Source organism: Spermophilus citellus, assembly GCF_964194105.1.
Source record: "Spermophilus citellus genome assembly, chromosome: 1".
NCBI classification, from domain to species: Eukaryota; Metazoa; Chordata; class Mammalia; order Rodentia; family Sciuridae; genus Spermophilus; species Spermophilus citellus.
In genome coordinates, this window is record NC_138182.1 from 114,075,679 (window position 1) to 114,101,481 (window position 25,803).

At 58.8% G+C, this 25,803-nt stretch overlaps 4 protein-coding genes across 4 annotated transcripts in view; 1 reads left to right on the forward strand and 3 right to left on the reverse strand.

The window, feature by feature from the left end:
• LOC308646517 (obscurin-like) overlaps positions 1 to 6,088 on the forward strand; it is a gene marked incomplete at its 3' end in the record, with an annotated part of 232,569 nt that extends 226,481 nt beyond the window's left edge. Inside the window, exon 17 of the mRNA XM_081289544.1 lies at positions 6,009 to 6,088. Coding sequence (XP_081145670.1) covers positions 6,009 to 6,088 — 80 coding nt within the window. The remainder of the gene's footprint in view (positions 1 to 6,008) is intronic.
• Positions 1 to 6,245, reverse strand: part of LOC308645983 (obscurin-like) — a 438,916-nt gene extending 432,671 nt beyond the window's left edge. Inside the window, exons 1-8 of the mRNA XM_081288440.1 lie at positions 6,144 to 6,245; positions 5,897 to 6,063; positions 4,874 to 4,996; positions 4,546 to 4,716; positions 3,948 to 4,032; positions 3,510 to 3,749; positions 3,088 to 3,311; positions 2,755 to 2,845 (exon numbers count right to left, since the gene is read on the reverse strand). Of these exons, the coding sequence (XP_081144566.1) occupies positions 2,766 to 2,845; positions 3,088 to 3,311; positions 3,510 to 3,749; positions 3,948 to 4,032; positions 4,546 to 4,716; positions 4,874 to 4,996; positions 5,897 to 5,963 (990 nt within the window). The 5' untranslated portion in view covers positions 5,964 to 6,063; positions 6,144 to 6,245 and the 3' untranslated portion in view covers positions 2,755 to 2,765. The remainder of the gene's footprint in view (positions 1 to 2,754; positions 2,846 to 3,087; positions 3,312 to 3,509; positions 3,750 to 3,947; positions 4,033 to 4,545; positions 4,717 to 4,873; positions 4,997 to 5,896; positions 6,064 to 6,143) is intronic.
• Positions 6,246 to 6,351: 106 nt separating this feature from the next.
• LOC308646556 (obscurin-like) lies at positions 6,352 to 12,560 on the reverse strand (the record flags this gene model as incomplete). The annotated part of the gene is made up of 14 exons (XM_081289664.1): positions 6,352 to 6,380; positions 6,472 to 6,546; positions 7,231 to 8,239; positions 8,505 to 8,582; positions 8,950 to 8,995; positions 9,091 to 9,243; positions 9,997 to 10,023; positions 10,227 to 10,399; positions 10,666 to 10,743; positions 11,062 to 11,122; positions 11,793 to 11,993; positions 12,078 to 12,159; positions 12,356 to 12,505; positions 12,557 to 12,560. The coding sequence occupies 14 exons, from the start codon at positions 12,558 to 12,560 to the stop codon at positions 6,352 to 6,354; spliced, it is 2,166 nt and encodes a 721-aa protein (XP_081145790.1).
• On the reverse strand, positions 12,553 to 15,569 carry LOC308646614 (obscurin-like; the record flags this gene model as incomplete). The annotated part of the gene is made up of 5 exons (XM_081289795.1): positions 12,553 to 12,878; positions 13,332 to 13,462; positions 13,789 to 13,888; positions 15,049 to 15,384; positions 15,500 to 15,569. The coding sequence occupies 5 exons, from the start codon at positions 15,567 to 15,569 to the stop codon at positions 12,568 to 12,570; spliced, it is 948 nt and encodes a 315-aa protein (XP_081145921.1). The 3' UTR covers positions 12,553 to 12,567.
• Positions 15,570 to 25,803: the final 10,234 nt, after the last annotated feature.

The window sequence follows — 25,803 nt, forward strand, 5'->3', positions numbered from 1 at the left end:
TGTAGGCCTGCACCTGTCTCTGATCTCAGTCTCCTGTATCTGCATCTGTTCACTTTATCACTCCTGTCATCCTGCCATCTCTGTATGCATCTCTGTTTCCCTCTACAGTACTCCCCTCTCATCCACAGGTTCACGCTCTGTGGTTTCAGTTACCTGTGGTCAACTGTGTGTTAAAAATAGTAGGTGAAAAATTCCTAAGTTTTTAGCTGCACACCAACCTATGTAGTGTGATGAGCTCCCATGGCATGCCCCTGTGCCCTCCTAGGAGATGAAGCATCCTATGGAACATCTGTGCATCTAGGTATTGTCTTCATCCAGCTGCCAACTGCCTATCATCTGTCATCTGCTTATCATCTGTCATCCACCCATCTAGGTATCATCCCCATCCAGCTGTCATCCGCCTATCATCTGTATCCACCCATCTAGGTATCGTCTTCATTCACCCATCTATTATCTGTCTAACTCTGCCATCTTTTTGTCTGTCAATCTACCTACCTACCTGTCATCCAACTATTACCACTCTCAGCCCAGTTGCCCCATGTTATGGTTTAGATGTGGTATCCCCCAGAAGCTCAAGTGTCAGACAATGCAAGAAGTATTGGAAGAGAAATGTTTGGGTTATAGACTTAGCCTAATCCGTGAAATGATCTCTAATGGGATTAACTGACATGGTAGAGTGTGGCTGGAAGAGGTGGGAATTGGGGTGTGGCTTTGGGATATCTATTTGTATCTGGCAAGTGGAGACCTCTCTCTGCTTTCTGATCATTGTGAGGTGAGCTGCTTCTCTCTGCCACACTCCTCCCCCATGATGTCCTGCCTCACCTGCAGCTCAGAGGAATGGAGCTGGCCTTCCATGGACTGTGAGCCCAGCCCTCAAATAAACTCTTCCTCCCCTATGGATGTGTTGGTGAGGTCTTTAAGTCACAGCAGTGAAAAAGCTGATGGAGGTTTCAGCATCTATATGTGCATGGGACGTGAGGTATCTGTGTTGATGTCACACTGACAGAACACAGGGTCTCAGGAGAAGCTAAGGGTCTGTGTTCTCAGTGCTTTTTGTATCTAAGGTCCATGTGGTGAAAATGTTCTGCATGGTGACATTTCAAACCTTGAGTTGTCTTTGATGCTCTATGCTTTGTGCTAATCTCATTGCTAGTTCAGTGCAGAAAACTGCATATGCCTAGAATCTGAGGTTCTCCTGACACTGACCCAAGAACTCCTAGAGCTGGGAGAGAACTTGGCTGCCAGACTCCTGCTTCCTCCGTGAGATACTCTTTAAAGTTGATTTTTAGTTTGTTTTTCCATTCGACACAGGTATCACTTAGATTGTTCTCTAGAACTTCCAAACGGCTAGCCCTGCTTGCTGGTCATTCTTTCACCGATAGTCACTGACATCATTCCACAGTGGCCAGAACATGTGGCCTGCACTGCCTCAGTGAGGGAGGATTGTGACCCCTCTGGGGTTCTGCATGTAGCACAAACCTCTTCTGGTCTCACAGTCTTACCTATCTGTCTATCACACAAGTATTTCCAATAATTTTTTTGCAATACTTGTACAAATCCATTTATTTTTTTCTCTACCTGATCAATGTGGTAAAATCCCCTGATATGGTTGTGGATGCGTCAATTTCACCTTTTATTTTCACCCTCTTTCCTAGACACTAAGTAGGGAGGCATTGCTATTGGGCACCTGCTCCTGCCTGATGGGGGGACACAGGCAGAATGCAGGTGCTGACAGCACTTCCCAGGCCACTGTCTGCCCGCACGGGTGTGAGGTCACAGGGTGCAGATGCATTGCACACCCAGACATGAGTCTCGTCCCCAGGACATCTGGTCACCTCATACTTCCCTCTCAGAGCCAGCCAAATCTGACACCTGGACCATGTGTCACTGGGGGGATGCTGTGGGAGGGCTTCTGGCCACAGGCTATTTGCTCTGGGTCAACCTAAGCCATGAGTGCTGTGTAGGGTAGGTGCTGACTTCAGTGGCTAATCCCTATTGCCATTTTCGTGCATGGGTCCCAGGCTGTGTTGTATTTGTCCTTACTGGAGAGTTCCATGGGAGGGACATGCAGACCTGACCTGCCTCTGAGACTCCAACCTCGTGTATTTCATACAGTGACTTGGTGGACACACAGGCATTCCCACTGCCCACATTCTCCCTGCCCGGGGCTGCTCTAGTTCCAGCAGGTTCTTTCTTTCCTCCTAATCTGCTTTGTGCTTTTGACTCAGAATAGAATTTCTGAATGTAATTTACAATACCCAAATGTGCACTCAGGGATGGCTAAGATGAAAACTAATGATAATAACAACAGCGGCCAGGACAGAGATTGTGATTTTACCAAAATCAAAACTACCACAAGTACCTGATTCACTTTCCCTTAGAGCTTCCCCTGTGCATCGTCTGGCCTTGGCGATTCAATAGAGGTCATCTCAAAGTCTTCTTTAGTCAACACTGTTTACTGTGACCTGATGTGGCCAGGGACCCCAAGCCTAGGCGAGTCCATGGGGTCACATCCAGTATGATCTGATGTGGCCAGGGACCCCAAGCATAGGCAAGTCCCTGATTTGGTGCAGGGAGCTCTCCCTTACCCTTGATGATTTGGTGCAGGGACTCCAAGTCACCCGTGAAGGATGATGGGGTGCAGGGACTCTGAGGTCATATTTGGATGGCTCCATGGAGATTCATGGGGGCTCTGAGAGCACCCTCAGACAGATGGAGCCCTGCCCTACCCATCTAGCACCTCTCTCCCCAGACACATGAAGGGCTCACATGATGAAGGCTGTCACACCAATGGCCCAGATGTCTGTCTGAGGAACAGCCCCATGGCCTTCCAGGAGCTCCGGAGCTGCAGAGGGGCATGGGTGGGTGGGCACAGAGGGAGGGGCACAGGTGAGAGGTCAGGAGGTGGGCACCACAGATGGGCCCAGGTGGGTGGGCCCAGGTGGGTGGGCTCAGGTGTGAGGCTGGAGGGTTGCAGTGGAGTTGAGGGGAGGGGAGAGTAGAGCGGGTAGGGAGAGGGCTTCCTCCTGCCCCCCCCCAACAGGTCAGGCGCCCATGCCTGCCCTCTCACAGTGGCCACACACGCACCCATGGTCTCCAGGTAGTCCTTAAAGTTGTCAGAGGGCAGCACCTTCTCCTGCGTGAGGCTCTGGGCATTGCCCAGGTCCACAACCTTGAGCAGGTTGTACTCGGTGACCATCATGGTTTCAGACCTTAGGTCCAGGTGCAGGATATGCTGGGCGTGCAGGTACTGGGTGGCACTCAGCATCTGCCAGAGGTAGTCCTTCACCTCGGATTCTGAGTAGGAGGTCCTGGGGGCAGAGGTGGCTCAGGACAGGCCCCGAGGGGGCATGTGCACAGGGAAGGAGCAGTGGACTGGGAAAGGCACCCGGTTCTGACACAGCTCGGGGTCAGGCATGAGGAGGAGGGTGGCAGGCCTGGCGTTCCCTCCCAGAACCCTGCGTCATCTGCCTGTCCACCCATCCCTCCACCCAGCCCTCTGCCCCCACCTCTCCGCCAGGCATGGGAGCAGCTCGGGCCCTGAGCACAGCTCCAGGATGAGCACCAGGTGCCGGGGGCTGAGGTAGGCAGCATGCAGCTGGGCCAGGTGTGGGTGGCGTAGCCTCTTGAGCGCCTCGTATTCCCGAAGCACGGCTGCCCTGTCTTCAGGCCTGTAGGGGACGATCTTGGCGGCCAGGGCCCGCCTGCTGGCCTTCTCCCTGCACTGTCGGACCATGCTGAAGCGGCCCCTGGGAGAGAGACACAGCAGGACCTGAGTGGCCCCCATGCACTCAGAGCAGCAGAGACCAAGCTCAGCAGGGGCAGCAGCCAGACACAGGGAAGAGGCTCTGAGCTGAGCATGGGAATGTGGGGGTGGGAGCACCAAGAGCCAGCAGGGCAGCTTGAGGAACCATCCCACTACCCGCTGTCCCCAGAGGCCCCTGCACCTCCGGATCTGCATCTGGAAGGCGAAGTTCCTGGTGCTGGGGAGAGGCGGGGCTGGCCGCCCCTGGCCACTCTCCTCCTCAGAGGCTGTTAGGGAGGGGCAGGTGACAGGTTCAGGAGGATCCCAACGCAGGCTCTCCCCTCCTCTTCCCTCACTCCTCCTCAGACACCAGACAGTGGCCCTGCCTGAGTGCCCGCTCTGGCCTCTGCTCCCTCAGGTCATTTTGCAGGGGAGAAGGGAACTTGGATTCAGGACACAACAAAGCCCTCATCATAAGTGTGTTTGGGACCACCATGGCATCACACCATCCTTTCCCAGGCCCACAACAGACACTATTGATCCATCAAACCACTCTTCCACCCAACCCAGACTCAGCACCCAGGAAGTCACTGCCAACTCTTGGGGTGGCACCAGTGGGTGTGGGTGAGTGAAGGGAGCTGAAGGGTGAGGGCCCCAGAATGTGCAGGCTTTGAATGCTGGCTGAGTGCAGGAGTGGCCACCATAGGGTCCGCAGTGGCCACCACAGGGTCCGCAGGCAGGAGGGTGCCAGTTCTGATCTGCCAGCCACCCCATCCACTGGCTGCCCAGGAGTGGCTCACCCAGGTGGCGGGGCCCTCCCAGGAGGACCTGCTCCGAGGGGCTGCTGGAGGGGCCCATTCCTGCCTTGCTGATGCATGCTGTCCGGAAAGTATACAAGCCGCCCCTGGACAGCTTGTTGGTGAGGTAGCAGCAGTCGAAGATGTCAGAGGCCAGAGTGGTCCAGGTACCACCTGGTCACAGATGGAGTAAGAGGCAGTTGGGGAGGAAGGAGGAAAGACCTTCCCCAGGACACAGAGCAGGCTGTGGGCAAGGGCCCTCCATGCTGACCCTGGGGGCATGCTGAGCCTCAGGGGCCCAGGGAGAGAGGGCAAAGGGCCCACACAGTACCTTCTATGCAGCACTGTACGATGTATGTCACAGGGCCATAGGACTCCACGGGCTTCCAGACCAGCAGCACTCTGTCTGTGTAAACCTCCCCGATGTCCGGGCGTGGGGAAGACGAGGGGCGCTCTGCAAGAGGCCACCCATGGTCTGGGTCAGCATCTGACCCCCAGGGCTGATTTCTAGCTGGCCCTGCCTCACCCTCCCTTACTTTCGGCAAACGTTAGGCTCCTAAGCCCACCCTCTCCCAGTGCCATTCGTTTGGGGTGGGTGAGGTCCTAGAAAGCAATGGGAGGAGGGGTGTGCCTCCTTCCCTAGTGGGCAGTCAGATGTCTGCCCAGCCCTCCCCACCAGGATCCCTCCTGGCCAGCCCTTCGCCAGGGTATGTTCAGGCCTCGGTGGAGTGGCCCAGGCTCTGGTCGGGGGGCCTTGCCCTGGTTTCTAAGCTTGGCTGAACGCCCCAGTACAGGGCCTGAGGTCAGTCTGCAAGTTCCAGACTGGGCCAGCAGCCGTCTCAGCTGCCCACACACCCCAGGCACTGCATACTCAGCTCCTGACTGGACTCTGATGAAGACACAAACAGGATGGGGCTCCTCCCTCCTGCACCACTGGAGGGCAAGGTGGCACCCTCCACAGGGAGCTTCGCCTCCTGGCCAGCAGAGGCCTCGGGCCAGCTCCTGGCAGCAGGGTGCACAGCAGGCTGGAACACTGCCACACCGCTCTCCTCCTTCTTGGGCACGCTGCTCCCCCTCCCCTGCCTTCCATCTGTCTCCTGTCAGTCTCCTGCCTCCTGCCAAACCCTGAAGATCCTGGACAGTCCAGAAGGCACCCACAGCAGCCACATGCAATGCCCGGCCCATCAGGACTGGACTGCTCGGTAACTCAGACGCACCTGTGGTCACCTCCTGAACCCCAAATTCCACAGCCCCACAGCTGAGGGAGTGGCCCAGTCCAGCTCACGAAACGAGGCTCAGCACCCCCAGCCCAGCCTCCCTGGCCTGGCAGGGACCTCTAGCAGAGTGCACCCACCTGCCTTCCGGAGTACGCCCGTGGTGGTTGCTGTGCCCAGAGGGTTGCTCACACTGCAGGTATACATGCCCAGGTCCTCAGCAGTCACCACCAGGATGTCAGCAGCTGGAAGTTCTTCAGAGTGGAGGAGATGAGGAGGTGGCCGTTGCTCTCCAGGAGGGCCCCATCTGTGACAGCAGAGAGCCGGTCTGAGTTTCCCCTAGACAGTGAGGGCCCCTGCTGCCCTGCTTGTATCCCAGCCCCTTACCTTTACTCCAAGTGGCCTGGGCAGCTGGCTGAGCTAACACCTGGCAAGCCAGTGTCACCGACTGACCCAGGACCACGGTCTCATCTGAGAGCTCTCTCAGGAAGGTTGGTGCTGAGGAGGAGGCAGGAAGAGCCTTCAGAGGGAAGTCCAGGCCAGAAAGTGTGGGCAGGACGCAGCACTGCCTCCTCCTTGAAGCCTCCAATATTGCTCAGCCCCCATGCCCAGTCTGCCTCTGGGCTTAAGCCCCATAGGTGGGTGGGGGTTTGCCCCTCTGGTGTAGGCACCATGGTGGTTGGGAGAGGAACCTGAGACAGTGGGGCCTGCTCACCTTGGTTGCTGCCCTTCAGACCTGACAGCCTTAAGGAAGCCAGGCCTGCCTTCTTCCTGGGGGGCTCCTCCAGGCCTGCAGGAGGAGGGGGAAGGGTCTCAGTAGGGAGGTCTGTCCTCAGGCAGCACCAGCTACCTCACACTGCCTGTCCTCCCAGCAGGCCCAGGTCTCAGGGACTGGGGTGTGAAGACAAGCTGGACCTGCTTCCCACCTCCCTCAGCAGTGGGCTGTTGGGGGCTCTAAGGCCTACAGTGCAGGAGGGGGTTGCTTGGGGCCGGGGTCAGGCTGGGGTCAGGAGGGTGGGGGTCACAGAGGCTGCTCTGGAGTTGGGACTTCCAGGCAGCTCAGGGGTCAGGGAAGCTGGGGTCAGATGTGCCTAGGGTCGAGTTGCTCTGAGATCAGGAGAGACCTGGAGTCAGGAGGATCTGGGGCCACAGGACTGGGCTCAGAAGGTCTGAGGTCACTGAGGGTGGGGCCATAAGACTCCTGGGTCAGAGGGTCTACAGTGGGGGAGGCCTGGGATCCTGGCTGCCCTCTCCCCAGGTGCCCTCCCTGCAGCTGTCTCCAGGATGGCCTCACATGCCCAGTAAGGCAGGTTCAGGTCAGCAGAGGTGCCCCCAGGACTCAGGTAGAGCTGTGGATGCAGTTGGGAGGTAGGGGCAACAGCACCAGAGGGGGGGCCCAGCAGGACCCTGAGCACGAAAGGGTGAGTGATCCTAAGGGGCAGGGATGTGCCAGGGGATAGGACGAGGAGGTTACCTTCCGGCCTGCCCTTCAGGATCCGGGAGATGTGAGCCATGGAAGCCTTCACCCTCTGGCGCAGCCCAAGTTCCAGGGGTTCCTCCAGTGGCAGACACTTCCCAGGGAACTGGAATAGGCCACGGGAGGGGGACCACTTGCGCTTTCTGCTGGCCGCAGCCTCCCCCAGCAGTGCCTCCAGGTCCTCCGGCTCCTCTGTGATCTCCAGGCCAGCTCGAAGGCCCAGCTCCCCTGGCCAGGGCCACGCAGCGTCAGGGAACTCTGCCAGCTCCTCCCCAGCCTCAGCCTCAGGAGAGGGCGGCTCTGGCTGCTCCCAGGGCTTGGGGACCCTCCTGAAGATCATGAACTCGAATGGGAGATACTTGATGTCATACAGGTCAGAGAGGTTGAGGTAGGCGGGATCCACCTCTGAAATGTCTAAGGACACAGTGTCGGCAGCCTCTGTATCCCCTGACAGGTCCCGGATCTGCACCAGGGACACCTGCCCATCTTGCTCCCACGAGGTCAGCTCTGGGGAAGCCCTCAGGGTAGCCCCTCTGGTCTCAGGCACTGGCCCCAAGTCGGCCTGGGGTTGAGGGCTTCCCACTGCAGCCTCGTCCTGTCGGCGGCCTCCAGGGGCCAGGGCGCCTCGCTCAGGGTCCTCGCCTGCCTGCTGGTAGAACAGGCTGCTGATGACACTGTGCCGGGGGACGCAGCCGGGGGCTGCCAGGGGCCCTGAGCCTTGCTGTGAGGCTGGTGGGGCCTCCGCCTCCTCCAGGAGGCTGGCCGAGGGCCGCAGGAAGCCCCTTGGGTGCAGCAGCGGGGAATGGGTCACCGGCGAGGATGGCAGCGACTTGGCCCTGGCAAACGGGGCGAGCTCATTGTCGGAGGAGGAGGAGGAGCTGGAGGAGCCGCTGGCTTCTGCGCGCAGGTGCCGGGCCACTGCCAGGGAGGGGCTGTCGGGTGGGCCCCGCAGCAGCTCTGGGATGGAGCGCATCACCAGGATGGACTTGTAGCTCATCAGGGAGCGCTGGGGGCGGCACAGAGCAGTCACTGGGTGGGGCCGCGGCACCGAGCAGGCCTTCTCCCTCCAGTGGGCCAAAGCGGTGGGGACCCAGAGCAGTGGGAACCTCTGCACCAGGGCTCTTGGCTTCTGCCTGGCCACTGGGTATCCCTCTGCGCCTGGCACACTCATGGCTGAGATCCGATGAGGTGCCAGGCCTGGGAGTGTGCTAGGCGGGCTTAGGCTTGCGTTTCTGACCCTGCCCTCACCCCCTTTTCAGGGGACAGCTCACCTGCCAGCGGCTCCTGGCCAGGAGGAACTTGAGCTGCTTGGTGTTTATGAAGTGGGCCTCCTCCGCAGGCATGGATTTCTGGGGTGTGAGGGAGCAGCCACATTGAGGAGAGACCCCAGCGCCCTGATGGGGGCCCCTCCTGGGATGGAGGCCCAGCTGGGCAGGGGCAGGTGGACTTGCCCTCAGCCCTGGGGTCTCATGGGCTCATCCTCTTACTTTGCCCAGACAGGGCAAGGCAAAGGCCAGAGGTCGCAGGGGAGGCCCTGACCCCCTGTGAGGGTCTCAGGATCCCAAGCCTGTCTGAAGGGACAAGTGTCCTCTGAACTGGGGCACAGGGGCCTGGGTGCCACCACCATATGTGCTGATGCAGGCAGGCCCTCGTCCCCCTTGGGTTGGATGTCCCTCCCTGCAGGCCTGGGGTTTGAGCCAGGCTGGGCCTACTCACCAGGAACCAGGGGTGGGTGAGGCACTGGGAGGCACTGGGCCGGGCCCTGGAGGGAGAGCAGAGCCCAGGTCAGCCAGGCAGTCAGCTGGCCCTGGGCAGGGCTGGCCGCACCCTGGGCAGGCAAGAGAGGCATGCACTCACCCTGGGGCCCTCTGCAGCGTGGCCTTGAGGAAGTCCTTGGCGTCTTCACTGAGGTGGGCAGCCATGGGGCTGCTCCAGGACACCCGCCCCTCCAGCACATTCAGCAGGGTGGCACGGTCACTCTCTCCCGCAAAGGGGGAGGAGCAGGTCAGGCTGGAAACAGGCAGAGCCTGCCCTCAAACAAAGCCCCTGGGGACGAACTCTGGCACCACTCCCACCCAGCAGTATCTGAGGTTCCCCAGATACTGCCTCAGCTTGGAACACCAATCCAGGCAAAGCCTAAGAGGGTGTCTGGGCTCAGACCAGGGTTGGGGTCCCCACTCAGGCTGGGACAGGGATCAAGGAAACGTCAGCCGGCCTGGGGGCCCTGCTTTAACCTGAGGCTCTCATGGCCAGAGGTGGGTACAGGGCTGAACTTACAAAGGAGACCCAGGCTAGCTTGAAGCAGGGATGTATGCCAAGGCTGGGTGCTGGTTCAACCCGGGGTGGGTACTTGGCCTCAGCCTGAGCTAGGGATCCAGGCTCAGCTGGGACAGGAGTCCAGGGAGCCTAGATAGGCACCAGTCTATGTCTGAGGTGGGGACAGGTCTTAGTCTGCAGAGGTCAAGGATCAGTCTGTACCACCAGCATCTTCAGGGCAGCAGTGACCACTACCAGTGGACTCTGGACAAAAATCCCACAGACCCTACAGGGTCAGCTCAGCTCTGCCTAGTGATGACAGGGTGTTTGTGAGGAGCAGTGGGCAGGAGCCTCTTATCAGGGTTGGCTGACCGCCTGTTCCCAAGATAGCTGCCCCTGGGCTCTTGGGTCTCTGGTCTGGGGTGTGGCCAGCAGCACACGTGGCCCTCAGGATTCTGCAGAAGGGTTGGCTTTGAAAAGCAGCTGCCAAGAACAGGCTGTGCTCACCTGAGGTAAGAGATGACCCCCATGGCCCTGCAGAAAGAAAACCACCCACTGTGAGTCACCCCAGGCCTGGCCACAGGCAAGGGGTATGTGGGAGGAGGCATGGGGGATCCCAGGGGTGCAGAAGGAAGCAGAGGTTCAGAGAGGACCCTTTGGCTGGCTGCTGGGCTGCCAGATGACTCCCCAGCATGGTCCCAGGAGGGTCACAGTCCTGACTCAGCCTGACCACTCACCAGATGTCAGAAGCCTCGCTTACGGGGGTCTGCTCAATGATCTCGGGGGACACGAACTCTGGAGAGCCGTACTTGCTGTACTGTGGCTCTGAAGGGGTGATTTTTTGGGCAAAGCCAAAGTCGCAGATTTTAATGTCTTCGCGAGCAGGATGCACCATCAGGATATTGGGGGGCTGTCAGAAAGTATTGGGGAGTCTATGGGGGTTGGGCCACCTGGGGTTTCCAGGCCTCAGGGAGTCATTCAGGGTCCATGAGGCCAACGTGGGGCATGGGGAGCACCAGTCAGACTGTCAGAGCAGAGCCCATGGATGAGCTGCCAATTAGCAGGACAGCAAGCCCTGTCAAGGAAACTGGACACGGTAAGCCTGTCCCTTCCTATCCTGTAGGCCCAGGGCTCCCCTCTCCCACCCAGGTTCTGGAGGGGCCCGAGGGACAGTACCTTTATGTCCAGGTGGAGGACCCCGTGGCTGTGCAGATAGTGCAGTCCCTCCACCAGCTGCTGGAGGTAGACCTTGACCTGTGGCAAATGCTGTGCTCAGGGAGGGGCCCCGGCCCTCCACCTTGACTCATCCTGCTTGAGTGCCCCAGTCTAGCACCTGGGACAAGCCCACAGGGTAGGTGGCACCCTGAGCCCTAAGTGCCAAAGCCAGAGAAATCCCCAGGAACAAGCAAGGTGTGCAGGAAGCCAGGCAGTGCAGCTGGGCACAGAGCCCGGGTAGCCACGGGGCCTGGGATCCAGAGAGGCGGGGCCTGGGCCACATTTGGGGCAGCTGTGTCTGGGTGGGGCTGGGACCCGCATGCAGCTCAGGCCAGTGGCAGGCAGGTTCAGGGTCACCTCGGCTTCTGTCACCACGCTCTTCTTGAAGAGGCGATCCAGCAGCTCCTCTGATGAGCACCTGGGGCCTGGTCAAGGAAAGCAGCTGAGGCTGGAACCCACCAGGAGGTGGCCAGGACAGGGTTCCTGCGGTCTCAAGGGTGGGGTACTGGTGCTCAGGTTGAGGGGAGGTGCCATGGGCCCCTGGAACCCCAGACAGCATCCAGCCCAGATGAGGGGGGCTGCCTGGGGACTGAGGCCACAGGGCAGTGGTAGGGTGGGGGCACCTGCCCTGTCTGCACAAATCCCTCCTCAGGGGAGAGACAAGAACACAGGAGCAGATCCAGCCACAAGGCCCTCCACACTGAGACCCCAGTCAGGGACCTATGGGCAGTGGGCAAAGACCTGGAGTAACCTGTGTAGAACACACCTCTCCTGACATCTGAGAGGTCACCCATGGGAGGAGACCCCTGGCCATCTCCACCGAGGACATCTGGACCCTCAGGACCAGCTCAGCCACTGACCCTGCCTGGTGACCCCCATGGACCACCCTCAGAGAGAAAGAACCCCCTGACCAACACCATCACGAGCGGCAGGAACAGGGCTGCTTGTCACACAGCATTGGCCACAGGAAGGTGGGCTGAGGCCCTCACAACCTGCCAGGCCCAGGGAGCATACGCTCCTCCAATCCCCAGCCTGGTGGCCACTGCACCCCTCCTCAAACCCCAAGAGGCCAGGAGAAGAAAGGATACAGTTCCAAAATGAGGATGAGGGTCTTCCGGGTCTCAAACTGGTCCAGCAGCCCAGTGACCAGCGGGTGGCTGAGCGTGGCCAGGATATCTCGCTCCTGGTACGCCTGGGCCCGAGTTCTGCTCCGCAGGGGGATGAACTTGGCAGCACAGAATACCTTATTTCCTTTGTGCTGTACCCTTTTCACAAAGCCAAACACGCCTCTGGGGAGGAGGGAGGGGGATCAGGATGGTGACGCTGTGCCACGGGTCCTGGGCATCCCCGGGGCCAGAAGGGCTGGAGTGTACCTGCCAATCTCCTCCTTGACCTCGTAGAAGGAGTGCAGCTTCCTCCGATGGCTCTGCTCTTCTGAATCTGGCTCACTGTCTCCTGTGGTCAGCACAGAAGGTAGTTAGGACGGCAAAGGCACTGCCCTGACCCTCGTCCCCAGTACTGTGGAGCTGGCAGGCTGTTCCCTGGGCCTGGGCCTGTGGCCTATGGGAACCTTGAGCTGGGGTCCCTGTGGGGACTGGGGATGCCATGTGGAGACCGAGCGGCCCTGGGCCTGGGAGGCTCTGCGACTTACCCCCATGGACCAGCAGCTCCGCCTTGCAGAGCACCTGGCCAGCAGCGTTTTGTGCGAGACAGGTGTAGACGCCTGCATCTTGCTGGGCCACATCCTTCAGTAGCAGGCAGTGAGTGGTGCCATCCTTCTGCTGGCTCAGCCGGGCACTGTCTACCAGTTGGACACCATCCTGAAACACCAGCAGGCCAGGACGCCATCAGCCCATCCCAGCATCAGGCCCACCTGCCCTTCCCTGGCACCTGCTGTGTGTCGGCCCCCGGTCCAGCCCCATGCCCAGCCATGATGGGCTTGGGGATGGCAGGAGGGGCCGCACAGCTAGGATCGTGTGGTGCGGTTTTCGTACACACATGCACACACAGGTGCCTCCGGCCTCTGAGGGCCCCACCCTGCCTCCCTGGGCCAGCTCTTACCTTGTACCATGTCACAGTGGGCTGTGGGTGCCCCTCAATGACAGCCTCAAACTGTGTCGTACCACCCGCCTGGACCTGCACATCCTCAATGGTCACCTGCATGGTTGGGGGCCCTGGGAAGAGGTGGAAAGGGGGACATGAGGAGGGATTCCCAGGCTGCACAGCCCATACATGTGGTCAGTGAGGCTCTGAGTACACCCCAGGGCAACAGGCAACAGGACCCCCTGGTAACTGGGAAGTTCTTCCTTCCATCCAACCACTGTCTCCCTGCTTTGCCCTCAGCTGGCCCAGCAGTCACGAGAACAGTCAAGCCAAGGCAGGCAGAACATGCTAGGGGGTGGTGGCTCTCTCCAGGACTGGGTCCAGCAGACACCAGATCTGTAGTGCCTGCCTCTCCTGGAGGAGAGCTCCAGCCCCTACCCCATTGTGGCACAAGAGAAGGGGTGGGGAACCTGGGCTGAAGCAGGCGGGGACCTAGCGGGCCCCTCCACCCTCCAAGCAACTGCCCCCAGCCCAGGCACTGCAGGGCCACCCTCACAGCACGCCCTGACCCCAGACCCCCATACTTGAACTTGTAGCACTGGTGTCGATGGGCTGGTACACATAGGTCCTTCGTGTGGTCTCTGTGATTACATGGCTGTGGACATCCCAGAGCATCTGCCCGGCACCTGCCCCTGGCCAGGCAGCACCCTCCACCCTGGAATCACAGAGCTAGGTGAGCTTCTGCTGGCTAGAGGTGACAAGATGGGGTCCTAGGCTTTCCCCACATGCGGGGGGATGAGGTGTGCAGATGGAAGACCCTGGTCCTTGCTGTGGGGGCTTCCTGCACCTCCTGCCCTAAGGTTGGCCTTCTTCCCTGCCTACTGGCTTGGCCTGGGGCAGTCAAGGAGTGCACAGGAGGCCACAGGACCACCCCATTACCTCTGCGTACCACACGGCCAGAGTGGATGGACCTGCCCACCCATGAGCTGTCCTTGGCAGGACTGCCCCCATCTCATGACTCAGTTAACTGGGGGAGGTTACCGGATGGGGACGGTCCGTCCCTGGGCCCCAGAACCAGTCACCGTCTCCTGCTCCAGGACTTCCCGGATGAGAGGCTGTGGCACCTCTGGGGTCTCAGCTGCTGGGAGATGAGGAGCCTCGTGAGACAGAGCTGGGCTGGGGCTCAAGGGACCCTCCTCGGCCCTGCACTGCCCAACTGTCCCCCACATCACCAGGCCAGGGTGTGTGTATGCTCAGCAAGACCACTGCTTGCAGGGACCTGGGGGCCATGGGTGAGACTGTCCCCAAAGCCCAGGTTCAGCCCATGGCTCAGCATGTGCATGCTGGCTGGGGTCCATTCTGCAGGCACCTGCCCCACCAGGGACACCCACTTCAGTGTCCCTGCCCAGCAGCTAGGCTGCCATCCAGGGAACATCCTGACAGCATAGGTCGGTGACCCAGGAAAGTGGCTATATCCCACGCCATGGGTGCCATAGGCTCTGGCAGCTTCCTACGGGCCGGAGAGACTGCAGGTGACGTCACCCAGCACTACAAGTTGTATTGTGGCCATAGCACACAGACAAGGCCCACTCTATCAGTGGCCAGGGACAAAACAGAGGATAGCCTAGCAGACTGGCTAGAAAAGTAGGGCGTAGGGTGACCAGGTGGCCACTTAGAGCAGGCGGTGGTGCCCTTGGGGAGGTTCTCCAGGGCCCTGAGGCTGGCTGCAGGTGAACTGAGGCATTTCAGGCTGGAGCCAGTACAGGGGTGGGCAGGGAGGGGCAATGTGCTGGGCCTCCAAGGACAGGGCTGGATGGAGGCTGAACTTAGGGGAACCCCTCCATCTTTAGGCAGGACACAGGGAATGAGTGGAGGGAAAGGGAGCCCAGGATAGGAAGGGGCTCGGCTTGCTCCCCAAAGCAGCAGCAGGGAAAGTGAACACCAGTGCCAAGGCAGGCCAAGCAACACCAGGGGTTTGCTCCATCACCGCGTTCCTGGACACCAGAACTCTGTGGCCACTCTGATCCAGCAGCCTCCCACAGAGATGCCATCCCTAGCCTTTGCCTTTCCATCCCCTGTGGGCACCAATCTGTCACAGCTGGTGGTGGTGATGGTGACAGACAAGACGAAGCTGCCTTACTCTTGGTCCAAGAGGGACACTGGGCCAGACCTGCACCTAACTGACACCATGCTGAGAACGCTGGGGTGGCCATGTGCCAATTCAGAACCCGAGGACATTCCTTGGCCAGGACAGGGTCAGCACAGGATGTGTCCTTGCAGCCAGTTCTCGGCAGGGCTTACCAGGTGTGCCCGAGGCTTCTGGGGCCTGGGGGCCAGCCTCCTGAAATGCCAGTGGTTCCCTGGGGCCAGGGGTGGGGCTGGCAAAGTCCCCTGCAGAAGGGCCTGGAGCCTCAGGGCCCAGCAGTCTCTGCAGCACAGATGGGACTTCCTGGTCGGCTCCAAGGGAGGGCTGGGCAGAGCCCTCCTGGGTAACACCTATGAAGAGGTGGGTCAGCAGCAGATGGTAAGGCCCAGGGTCTGGTGTAGCCTGACCCCAGGTAGGGGCCTCCAGAGACCAGTCCCTGTCAGAGACAGTCCAGTGGGCTGACCCCCAGCTGGCCCCTCCCACCTGCTTCACTCACCCACCTGCTCAGGAGGCTGTGAGGAATGGAGGCTTGGCACAGAGAGAGAAGCCACAGAACCCACACTGGGGACAGCTACTTCCTCCCCTGGAGCTCAGGCCTGTCCTCACCCAGGTGCCCCATGGAGAACTCCTCCTCCTCCTGGGCCAGGGGACCGGGAACCCACCCTTCACCCTTCATGTGCCCCAAATCCCAGCACACACTTCATCCCAAGGCTGGCTGTCCTGCAAGGCTGACTCTGAACCCCAGCTCTAAACCTGGGGGCAACCTGATACCATGTCAAGGTCCAAGGGATCATGGGGCTGGTGTCCAGGTGGCCAGAGCCATTGGCCCCCCTCCTGGGGACAGACCCACTGCCCTATCCTTACCCAACTCCATCTGCATAGTAACCGTCCACCCTCCACTTACAGCTAGTCCAGGCCATGCTACCCTTCCCTGGCCCCTTCCACCTATCCCTGAAGGACTCCCCAGGCCCCTGCCGGGCATGGCCCCTGCCCTTCCCACCTGCCAACCGTCTGCAGCCTGAGGATGCTGACCACTCCCATCCCCAGAAGGTCCCTTCCCAGAGCCTTCCCCAGCCCTCCTGAGCCCCTGCCCAGGAGGGGCACCCAAAATGGAAAGGCAGCTCCAGGATGCCCTCTGTCGGGTCAGGGAACCCACCCTCCCCTTCCCCATCCAAGAGGTCAGTGGATCCCTGGGAAGCCTCACAGTTGGAGCTCAGCACAGAGTGGTTCCCACCCCTCTGACAGATGCTAGGTTGTCCTGGGTCACCTCAGCTGGGGACAAAGGGGTAAACCTCTAGATGCCGAGAACTTGGGACCACCATATCACACGCCCACACCACATCTGTCCTGACACTAGCCTCAGCTGCCAGGTAGAGGAAAGCCTACACTGCTCCTGGTGGGCCAGAGGGACAATTATGGGTGATTCTGGTCATATCATGTGTCCACAGGACCAGCCCCACAGCCCCTGCCTGGGAACAAGACAGGCCCATGTGCTGCCACAGCCCGTCTGGGCACACAGGAGCCAATACAGGGCACCCATGTGGCTCCCAGCTTGACCTTGGAGTGAAGGAACAAGGGCAGTTGGTCTAGGCCCAACCAGGGCTATGGGTGGAGGGGATCCCGGGGTACTGAGTGCGAGAGCGAGAGGAGCAGAGAGGAGGCGCAGACTGGTTTATTGCTCTATCAGCCAGAATACAGGTCCACTTCCCAACACAGACCCTGTGTCCACCCTGCAGAGCCGCTGGTGGCCACTAGGCCCTGGGTGTGGCTTTGGGGGTCTGGGTCCCATCCCTAGCCTGGGGACAGGTAAGGCTGTGCCCAGTGGGAGCAGGACACAGGCCCAAGTCCACATCTGTGTCCAGAGCCTGGAGGCTCCTGCAGGCCAGAAGAGACAACCCAGAGCTTGGTCTCTGAGCTGCCCCTGGCCAGGGCTCTCTTGAAGGACTTCAGTGCATCCAGCATTGTAGGCACTGTGGTCCTCTTTGTTGAGGACCAAAGTCCAGTGAGGTAGGAAGGGCCCAGGACAGAGGGCATGGCAGGCTGAACCCTGAGCTCAGAAGAGCAGCGCGTTGAGCACAGGTGACTGAGGTGAGCTGGGATTCCTGAGCAGGTGCTGCTGCCCAGCAGGGTGCAGGCCCCATGCTGCAAGGACGGCACAGTAAGAGTGCCCTGGCCTCCCTGTCTTGCCAGGGTATGTGGCCTCAGCCCTGGGAGGGGCCAGGGGCCTCATCTCCATCTGGGCGAATATGCAGAGTGACAGTCTCTCCCACAGTCCCCAAGCTGACCATCTGGGTGGAAACCTCCGTCTTGAAGCTGCTCTGCCTGCCGTCTGTAGAGTGCTGGACCCGGGTGCAGGAGGAGGTCCAAGGAGCACTGCCCACAGGCCCAGCTCGGGCCCCTCGCACGTGGAAGGACAGGTCCTCAGGGCTGTGGACCTGGGATCCCGTCCTGAAGAAGCCAGGTGGACCCACATGTCTGGGTGGGCGCCCCACGTTGAGCAGGATGGGCTGCCCCACGGTGGGCTAACTGATCTCTCTCTGGAGCACGGAGACCTCACAGGGCATGTCGTCAGAGGTGCTGCTTGCTGGGCCACGGCAGCCAAAGGTCTCCCCTGCCTGGGGCACGTAATCTTCCAGGTCAGCCAGGGTCAGCACACGACCATTGTGTGTGAGGATCTTGGGGTCACGGCTGCAAAGGCCATCCGTGTCCTGGGGCTCCTCCACCACGAAAGGGCTCTCCCCATCACCCTCTCCTCCTGCCCACTCCATGCTGCTGTCCCTGAGGGAAGCCCCAGTCTCCTCTGGCTCAGGGCTGACTGCTCCAGAAGCAGCCCAGTCCACACTGCCCCCAGCATCCACATGGAAGACGAGGGACTCCCCAATGCGGACCACAGCTGGACCCTGGGCATGGGGCTCCTGGTCCAGCTGCTTGTTGTTGGAGTTGTTGGCGTTGGGGTCCCCACCTGGCGTCCCACCAGGCAGTGTGAAGAGCAGTGCCCCCATGCCTCTGGGCACCTCCCTGGTGGGAGACACAGCCCGAGGACCCGACTTCTTCACTCGGACTTCAACAGTTCTCCTCAACCTCCACCCACTTGGGCTGGGGCCCTGTGCCCCCTGGCAGGGCTCCGGAGGGGGCCTCAGCCTCCGTCAGTGTGGGCACAGTGGGCTTCCGGCCTGGCTCTGTCTCAGGCCTGTGAGGTTGCCTGGACCCCGGCAGGAACAGCAGGTCAGGGGCCAACAGAACTGGCCTCTGTGGGCTGGTGGAGCGGCGGGAAGGCGAGCGGGAGGGGGACTTGCTGGGGGACCGTCGTGGGCCACGGGGACTCTTCACCACGGTGGTGATGGTCTCCTCTCTGGTAGGGGAGAGGGCCCAAGAAGAGATGGGCACAGAGATCTGCAGCCTCACCCAGCTCCAAGCCATCAGCACATGCCAGAGACCAAGTTAAGGTACAAACAGGTGAGGAGGGTGAGTGTGCAAACTCCTACACATGCTCTTCAGCCCCACCTGCAGAGCCCCTGGCAGGAAGCCAAGGAAACCAAGCACAGTGTTTCACATGGCTAAGCTCAAGTTCTGCTCTGCTCAAGACATGTGGAGGCACCTAGAAGGCCCATGCTACATCACCCAAGCTGAAGCCTCTGGACACCAGGACTGCACTGTCTCCCTGTCCCCCTCTTCAGCAGGCTTTCTGCTCTGTAGCTCAGGCAGGGTGCCCAGCCTGCTACCAGGATTTCCTGTAGCACTCTTAAATGACAAAAGTCTATTGTGGGGGTAGTTATACACAAACAAGTGAAACTACTCACGCTCCAGGTAAGGTGGCGGGGCTAGGGGCCGCGTGGGGAGCAGGGTGGGGCGATATGGGGAGCCGGGAAGGCGGTGGCAGCTTCGTTCCTGCCGCCACATAAGGCAGCGGGGCTGGGGTCCACGTGGGGGACAGCTAGGGTCGGCAGCGGGAAGCTTCGTTTCCACCGCGAGGTAAGGCAGCGGGCTGGGGTTCCTGTGGGCATCAGCCAGGCAGCAGCTTCATTCCTGCCGCAAAGTAAGGCGGCGGTGGCGGCGGCGAAGAAGGCGTCGGCGTCGAAGAAGGCGGCGGCGGCGAAGAAGGCGGCGGCGGCGAAGAAGGCGGCGGCGGCGAAGAAGGCGGCGGCGGCGAAGAAGGCGGCGGCGGCGAAGAAGGCGGCGGCGGCGAAGAAGGCGGCGGCGGCGAAGAAGGCGGCGGCGGCGGAGGCGGAGGCGAAGGCCGCGTCGGAGGCGGAGGCGAAGGCGGCGTCGGCGGCGGAGGCGAAGGTGAAGGCGGCGTCGGCGGCGAAGGCGAAGGTGAAGGCGGCGAAGGCGTCGGCGGCGAAGGCTTCTTTCCCCCCGAGACAGGGCAGCGGGGCTCCTTCAGGCGGCAAGGTAGGGTGGCGGGGCTGAGGTCCACGTGGGGGCGGCGGCTTCTTTCCTCCCCAGACAGGGCAGCGGGGCTCCTTCAGATGGCAAGGTAGGGCGGCGGGGCTGAGGTCCGCGTGGGGGGGCGGCGGCGGCGGCGGCGGCGGCGGCTTCTTCTTTCCCCCCCAGACAGGGCAGCGGGGCTCCTTCAGGCGGCAAGGTAGGGAGGCGGGGCTGAGGTCCGCGTGGGGGTAGTGGGGCGGCGGCGGCGGCAGCTTAGTTCGTGCGGGGCGCCCGCGCCACAGGTGTCTTCGAGTCGCTGTGGGCCGCCTGGCTGCTCCCATTAATTGGCGGCCATCGTGGCGAGCTGTGCCCGCAAAGGGCCGCGGAGCTGTGTGGCTGCTGGCGGCCGGGGCTCCCCTATGAGGACACAGATATTTGTTGCTGTTTTTGGCGCTTTGTTTGTTTGTTTTTCCTTGGGCTTTTACCTCCCCCCCCCCTTTTTTTTAAACATCTTCCAAAGCGGCGGCGTCGTCTGCGGCGGCGAGGGCGGCGAAGGCGGCGGCGGCGTCTGCGGCGGCGAGGGCGGCGAAGGCGGCGGCGGCGTCTGCGGCGGCGAGGGCGGCGAAGGCGGCGGCGGCGAAGAAGGCGGCGGCGGCGAAGAAGGCGGCGTCTGCGGCGGCGTGGGCGAAGAAGGGGGCGTCTGCAGCGGCGAAGAAGGCGGCGTCTGCGGCGGCGAAGAAGGCGGCGTCTGCGGCGGCGTCTGCGGCGGCGAAGAAGGCGGCGGCGAAGAAGGCGGCGTCTGCGGCGGCGAAGAAGGCGGCGGCGAAGTCTGCGGCGGCGAGGGCGAAGAAGGCGGCTGCGGGGAAGGCGAAGGCGGCGGCTTCTTCCCCCCCCCCCAGACAGGGCAGCGGGGCTCCTTCAGGCGGCAAGGTAGGGCGGCGGGGCTGAGGTCCGCGTGGGGGCGGCGGCAGCGGCGGCTTCTTTCCCCCAGACAGGGCAGCGGGGCTCCTTCAGGGGGCAAGGTAGGGTGGCGGGGCTGAGGTCCGCGTGGGGGCGGCGGCGGCTTCTTTCCCCCGAGACAGGGCAGCGGGGCTCCTTCAGGGGACAAGGTAGGGTGGCGGGGCTGAGGTCCGCGTGGGGGCGGCGGCGGCGGCGGCTTCTTTCCCCCGAGACAGGGCAGCGGGGCTCCTTCAGGCGGCAAGGTAGGGCGGCAGGGCTGAGGTCCGCGTGGGGGCGGGGGCGGCGGCGGCGGCTTCTTTCCCCGGAGACAGGGCAGCGGGGCTCCTTCAGGGGGCAAGGTAGGGCGGCGGGGCTGAGGTCCGCGTGGGGTTGGCGGCGGCGGCTTCTTCCCCCCCCCCCCAGACAGGGCAGCCGGGCTCCTTCAGATGGCAAGGCTGAGGTCCGCGTGGGGGCGGGGGCGGCGGCGGCGGCTTCTTTCCCCCCGAGACAGGGCAGCGGGGCTCCTTCAGGCGGCAAGGTAGGGCGGCGGGGCTGAGGTCCGCGTGGGGGCGGGGGCGGCGGCGGCGGCTTCTTTCCCAGGAGACAGGGCAGCGGGGCTCCTTCAGATGGCAAGGTAGGGCGGCGGGGCTGAGGTCCGCGTGGGGTTGGCGGCGGCGGCGGCGGCTTCTTCCCCCCCCCCCCCAGGCAGGGCAGCGGGGCTCCTTCAGATGGCAAGGTAGGGCGGCAGGGCTGAGGTTCGCGTGGGGGCGGGGGCGTCGGCGGCGGCGGCTTCTTTCCCCCGAGACAGGGCAGGGGGGCTCCTTCAGGCGGCAAGGTAGGGCGGCGGGGCTGAGGTCCGCGTGGGGGCGGCGGCGGCGGCTTCTTTCCCCCGAGACAGGGCAGCGGGGCTCCTTCAGGGGGCAAGGTAGGGCGGCGGGGCTGAGGTCCGCGTGGGGTTGGCAGCGTCGGCGGCTTCTTCCCCCCCCCCCCCCCAGACAGGGCAGCGGGGCTCCTTCAGATGGCAAGGTAGGGCGGCAGGGCTGAGGTCCGCGTGGGGGCGGGGGCGGCGGCGGCGGCGGCTTCTTTCCCCTGAGACAGGGCAGCGGGGCTCCTTCAGGCGGCAAGGTAGGGCGGCGGGGCTGAGGTCCGCGTGGGGGCGGGGGCGGCGGCGACGGCTTCTTTCCCAGGAGACAGGGCAGCGGGGCTCCTTCAGGTGGCAAGGTAGGGCGGCGGGGCTGAGGTCCGCGTGGGGTTGGCGGCGGCGGCGGCGGCTTCTTCCCCCCCCCCCCCAAGACAGGGCAGCCGGGCTCCTTCAGATGGCAAGGCTGAGGTCCGCGTGGGGGCGGGGGCGGGGGCGGCGGCGGCGGCAGCGGCTTCTTTCTCCCAGAGACAGGGCAGTGGGGCTCCTTCAGACGGCAAGGTAGGGCGGCAGGGCTGAGGTCCGCGTGGGGGCGGGGGCGGCGGCGGCGGCGGCTTCTTTCCCCTGAGACAGGGCAGCGGGGCTCCTTCAGGGGGCAAGGTAGGGCGGCGGGGCTGAGGTCCGCGTGGGGTTGGCGGCGGCGGCGGCGGCTTCTTCCCCCCCCCCCCCCAAGACAGGGCAGCCGGGCGCCTTCAGATGGCAAGGCTGAGGTCCGCGTGGGGGCGGGGGCGGCGGCGGCGGCTTCTTTCCCCGGAGACAGGGCAGCGGGGCTCCTTCAGGCGGCAAGGTAGGGTGGCGGGGCTGAGGTCCGCGTGGGGGCGGCGGCGGCGGCTTCTTTCCCCCGAGACAGGGCAGCGGGGCTCCTTCAGGCGGCAAGGTAGGGCGGCGGGGCTAAGGTCCGCGTGGGGTTGGCGGCGGCGGCGGCGGCGGCGGCTTCTTTCCCCTGAGACAGGGCAGCGGGGCTCCTTCAGGCGGCAAGGTAGGGCGGCGGGGCTGAGGTCCGCGTGGGGGTGGGCGGGGGCGGCGGCGGCGGCGGCGGCGGCGGCTTAGTTCTTGTGGGGCGCCCGCCCCCAGGTGTCTTTGAGTCGCTGTGGGCCGCCTGGCTGCTCCCATTAATTGGCGGCCCTCGTGGCGAGCTCTGTCCGCAAAGGGCTGCAGAGGTGTGTGGCCGCTGGCGGAGCCGGGGCTCCCCTAGGAGGGCACAGAAATTTGTTGCTGTTTTTGGCGCTTTGTTTGTTTTTCCTTGGGCTTTTACCCCCCCCCCCCTTTTTTTTAAACATCTTCCAAAGCTTTATTGTATAGATAACAGCTTCACCAACAGGACTGATGGCCTCCTACATATCTTTAGGACAATGGTAAAGGGTACTCTTTCTGTTAATTTTGGTAAAGCAAAGAGATTATGGGATCTCATGATATTTAGTTAGAACCTGCTCTGGGTTAAACTGTGGCCCTCACCCAAAACATATATTGGAATTCTCACTCCCAGTGTATGTGAATGTGATCTTAAATTTTGAAATAGTGTCTTTATAAATAAGGTTAAGTTATTAATGTGGGCCCTAGTCCATTATGACTAGTATCTTTATGAAAAAGGGGAAATTTGGACACACCCATCTATGTATCTATATCAGTAGAAATAAATGGAGATGGAGGTAGAGAGAGAGAGACAGATATGCATATAGCTGTGAAGACTCATTGAGATGGCCATCTATAGGCAAAGAATTCCTGGGGCTCCTAGAAGCTAAGAGAGAGCTCTGGAGAGATTGTCCTTCAGAATTCTTACCAGGAATCCATCTTGCTGACCCTTGATCTCAGATTTCTGGTATCTAGAACTGTAAGACAACATATTTCTGTTGTTTAAACAACTGTTTGTCCTACTGTGTTCAAGTAGTATCACCTTATTTTTATTTGATTACTGTACATAGCTCAAGCATAGTATTTTAGGACTGATAAATTATTTAAATCTCAGAGCTTTATATTTTAATTATCTAGAGAAAGTTTTCATCTAGTACTCATTTGCTAGTGAAATCATGATGTACATTGAAACATTCTCAGACATTTAATGAAAAGAAATGAAGTTTTTCTACTTTTCTAAATGCATAATTTAGAGGACCAACTTTACAATTAAAGTGGCAGGTTATAGTTAACTATTTAATGCTATACTTTTAGAAGTATTTTGATAAATACTGCTTTAGAAAGGCAATTTATATAAATGATACCACTTTAAAATTTTCTCAGGCAAGGAAGTATTTTTACATAATCATGAACATTTAACTAACTATTGGGACTAAAAATGACAAAATTATAGAATTTGGAGGGAAATGGATGGCATTAGAGCAGATTATGCTAAGTGAAGCTAGCCAATCCCTAAAATACAAATGCCAAATGTCTTCTTTGATATAAGGAGAGTAACTAAGAACAGAGTAGGGAAAAAGAGCATGAGAAAATGAATAACATTAAACAGGGATGAGAGGTGGGAGGGACAGGGAGAGAGAAGGGAAATTGCTTGGAAATGGAAGGAGACCCTTAGGGTTATACAAAATTACATACAAGAGGAAGTGAGGGGAAAGGGAAAAATAATACAAGGGGGAGAAATGAATTACAGTAGAGGGGGTAGAGAGAGAAGAGGGGAGAGGAGGGGAGGGGGGATAGTAGAGGATAGGAAAGGCAGCTGAATACAACAGACATGAGTATGTCAATATGTAAATCAATGTAAGTGTAACTGATGAGACTCTGCAATCTGTATATGGGGTAAAAATGGGAGTTCATAACCCACTTGAATCAAAGTGTGAAATATGATATATCAAGAACTATGTAATGTTTTGAACAACCAATTAAAAAAAAAGAAAAAAAAACCTTAAAAATGTTAAAATGTTAAAAAAAAAGAAAAATAAAATTGAAAAGGCAAAAAGACTTTCTCAAGGCCACTAGCTATTCAGCAAAACTAGAACTGAAACTCAGATTCAAAATTTACATCAAGTAAAAGAGCTAGATCCACCCAGATCTTCAGTGCTTCATGTATTATACAAAACTGTTGCGTATCCTTACATGAAACCACATCTTAAACTATGATGTAAAAATTGACAAAGAGAAAATCAAAACATGAAAGAAAAATCCAAATATTTCAGATATGTCTCAAGCTATGAATTTTCAAAAATAAATTGAATGCTATCCAATATTATTATTTGAGTGTAGCTTTCCCACTGTCTTTAGACTAAAATCCACTTAGTACAGAGGTTCCCTCCAACTTCATTATCACTATGGAATTTTAAACCACTGATCTCTTTTTAGATCTTTTCTTTCTTACAATAATTTCAAACTAAATTAAGTATTTTAAAAATATAGTTCTTCATGTATATTACCATATCTTAAGATGCATAATGAATACAGGAGGGAAAAGATTTTAACATACAAAACCACTTCTTACTAACATTAAAGTCTCTCAATTTAAAATGAATTTTACAATAACTTAAAAACTTTTTCAACCAATTTAAATGACCAAATTTAGCCCCTTAAAGAATAAACTTTTTTTACCTCCCCCTTTTCATTAATTTTGGATAAAATGTCGCCTGTGATGTAAAGATTGAGCAAGGAACCTTGGTGATGTGGGGAGCTGTGCATAAAGCGCAGTTTGGATTCTGCTTTTCCCAGAGTGGCAGCTGGGTCTTGGCCGCTTGAATCTTCACTGCTGGCCATAGAAAAGGCTAGGCAGCTTGTTAGTTGAGTTTGAGTGTTATGTTTAAAGGTTTTAGGTGCATAGAAGAGGAATGTTCACCTTAAATAAGCATATGGGCGATTAACAGGGTATGTTTTCCTCTGGGAAAGGGAATTTGGTAGCTCTAACCCATGTCAGTCTGTGAATATTTAGATGTGTAGTGACTTTTTAACATTTTTGAGCAAAATCTGTTATTTACAGTGTGTCATATGTTGTTAATGTTCGTTGACTTAAGTTCCCTGGCAAATCTGTTTCATACCTTCTGAGAAAGTAGACAATTGATAGATTGTTCAAGGGATGGAAAAAAATGTGAGTGGATTTTCTAACTTGAGTTCGGTAAATCCCTGAATGCTGGCATTGTAAGACTCATCGTCTCCCCAGTAATATTGCCGTACATTAAATGTGAACATTTTTGAAGCCTTTTTATAAAGATACAATTTGGGGATATTAAGGTAAGGAAATGCTGTTGATTGATTTATTAGATTAACATTTTTTGACTCTTTCTTTTTCCTCTTTAAAAAAGTTTTCCAAGTGATAACTTCATCAAGATGGCCAGTGATAAGCAAAAGTCTGATGATGACAGCCCCAGCACCAGCAGAGGCAGTTCAGATGCTCAGATGCGGACCAGCAAGACCCTGCTGCTCCAGAGCCTGAAGATCAAGAAGAAAGAACCTTCTTCCACCCAGCAGAAGAAGAGCACCAAACTCTCTAGCAAAGGTAACATTGTCAGATTTTCTTCCAAACAACTGGATGCATCAAAAACAATACTCCAGAAATACTTCAAGATCAGTTTTATTTGTACTTGAATGAATTTTCATCCTTTAGGGAGCATGAAAATGTCCTCACTAAAATTATGCTTCTAAGCAAAGTTATCCTGTTCTTTGGTAACTTCAGGAAGAGTCCTAGGGACTGAACTCTCATTCTGACAGTTTAAGGAGTTGGCAAGGAAAATTTGGTGAAACTGAATTAGAT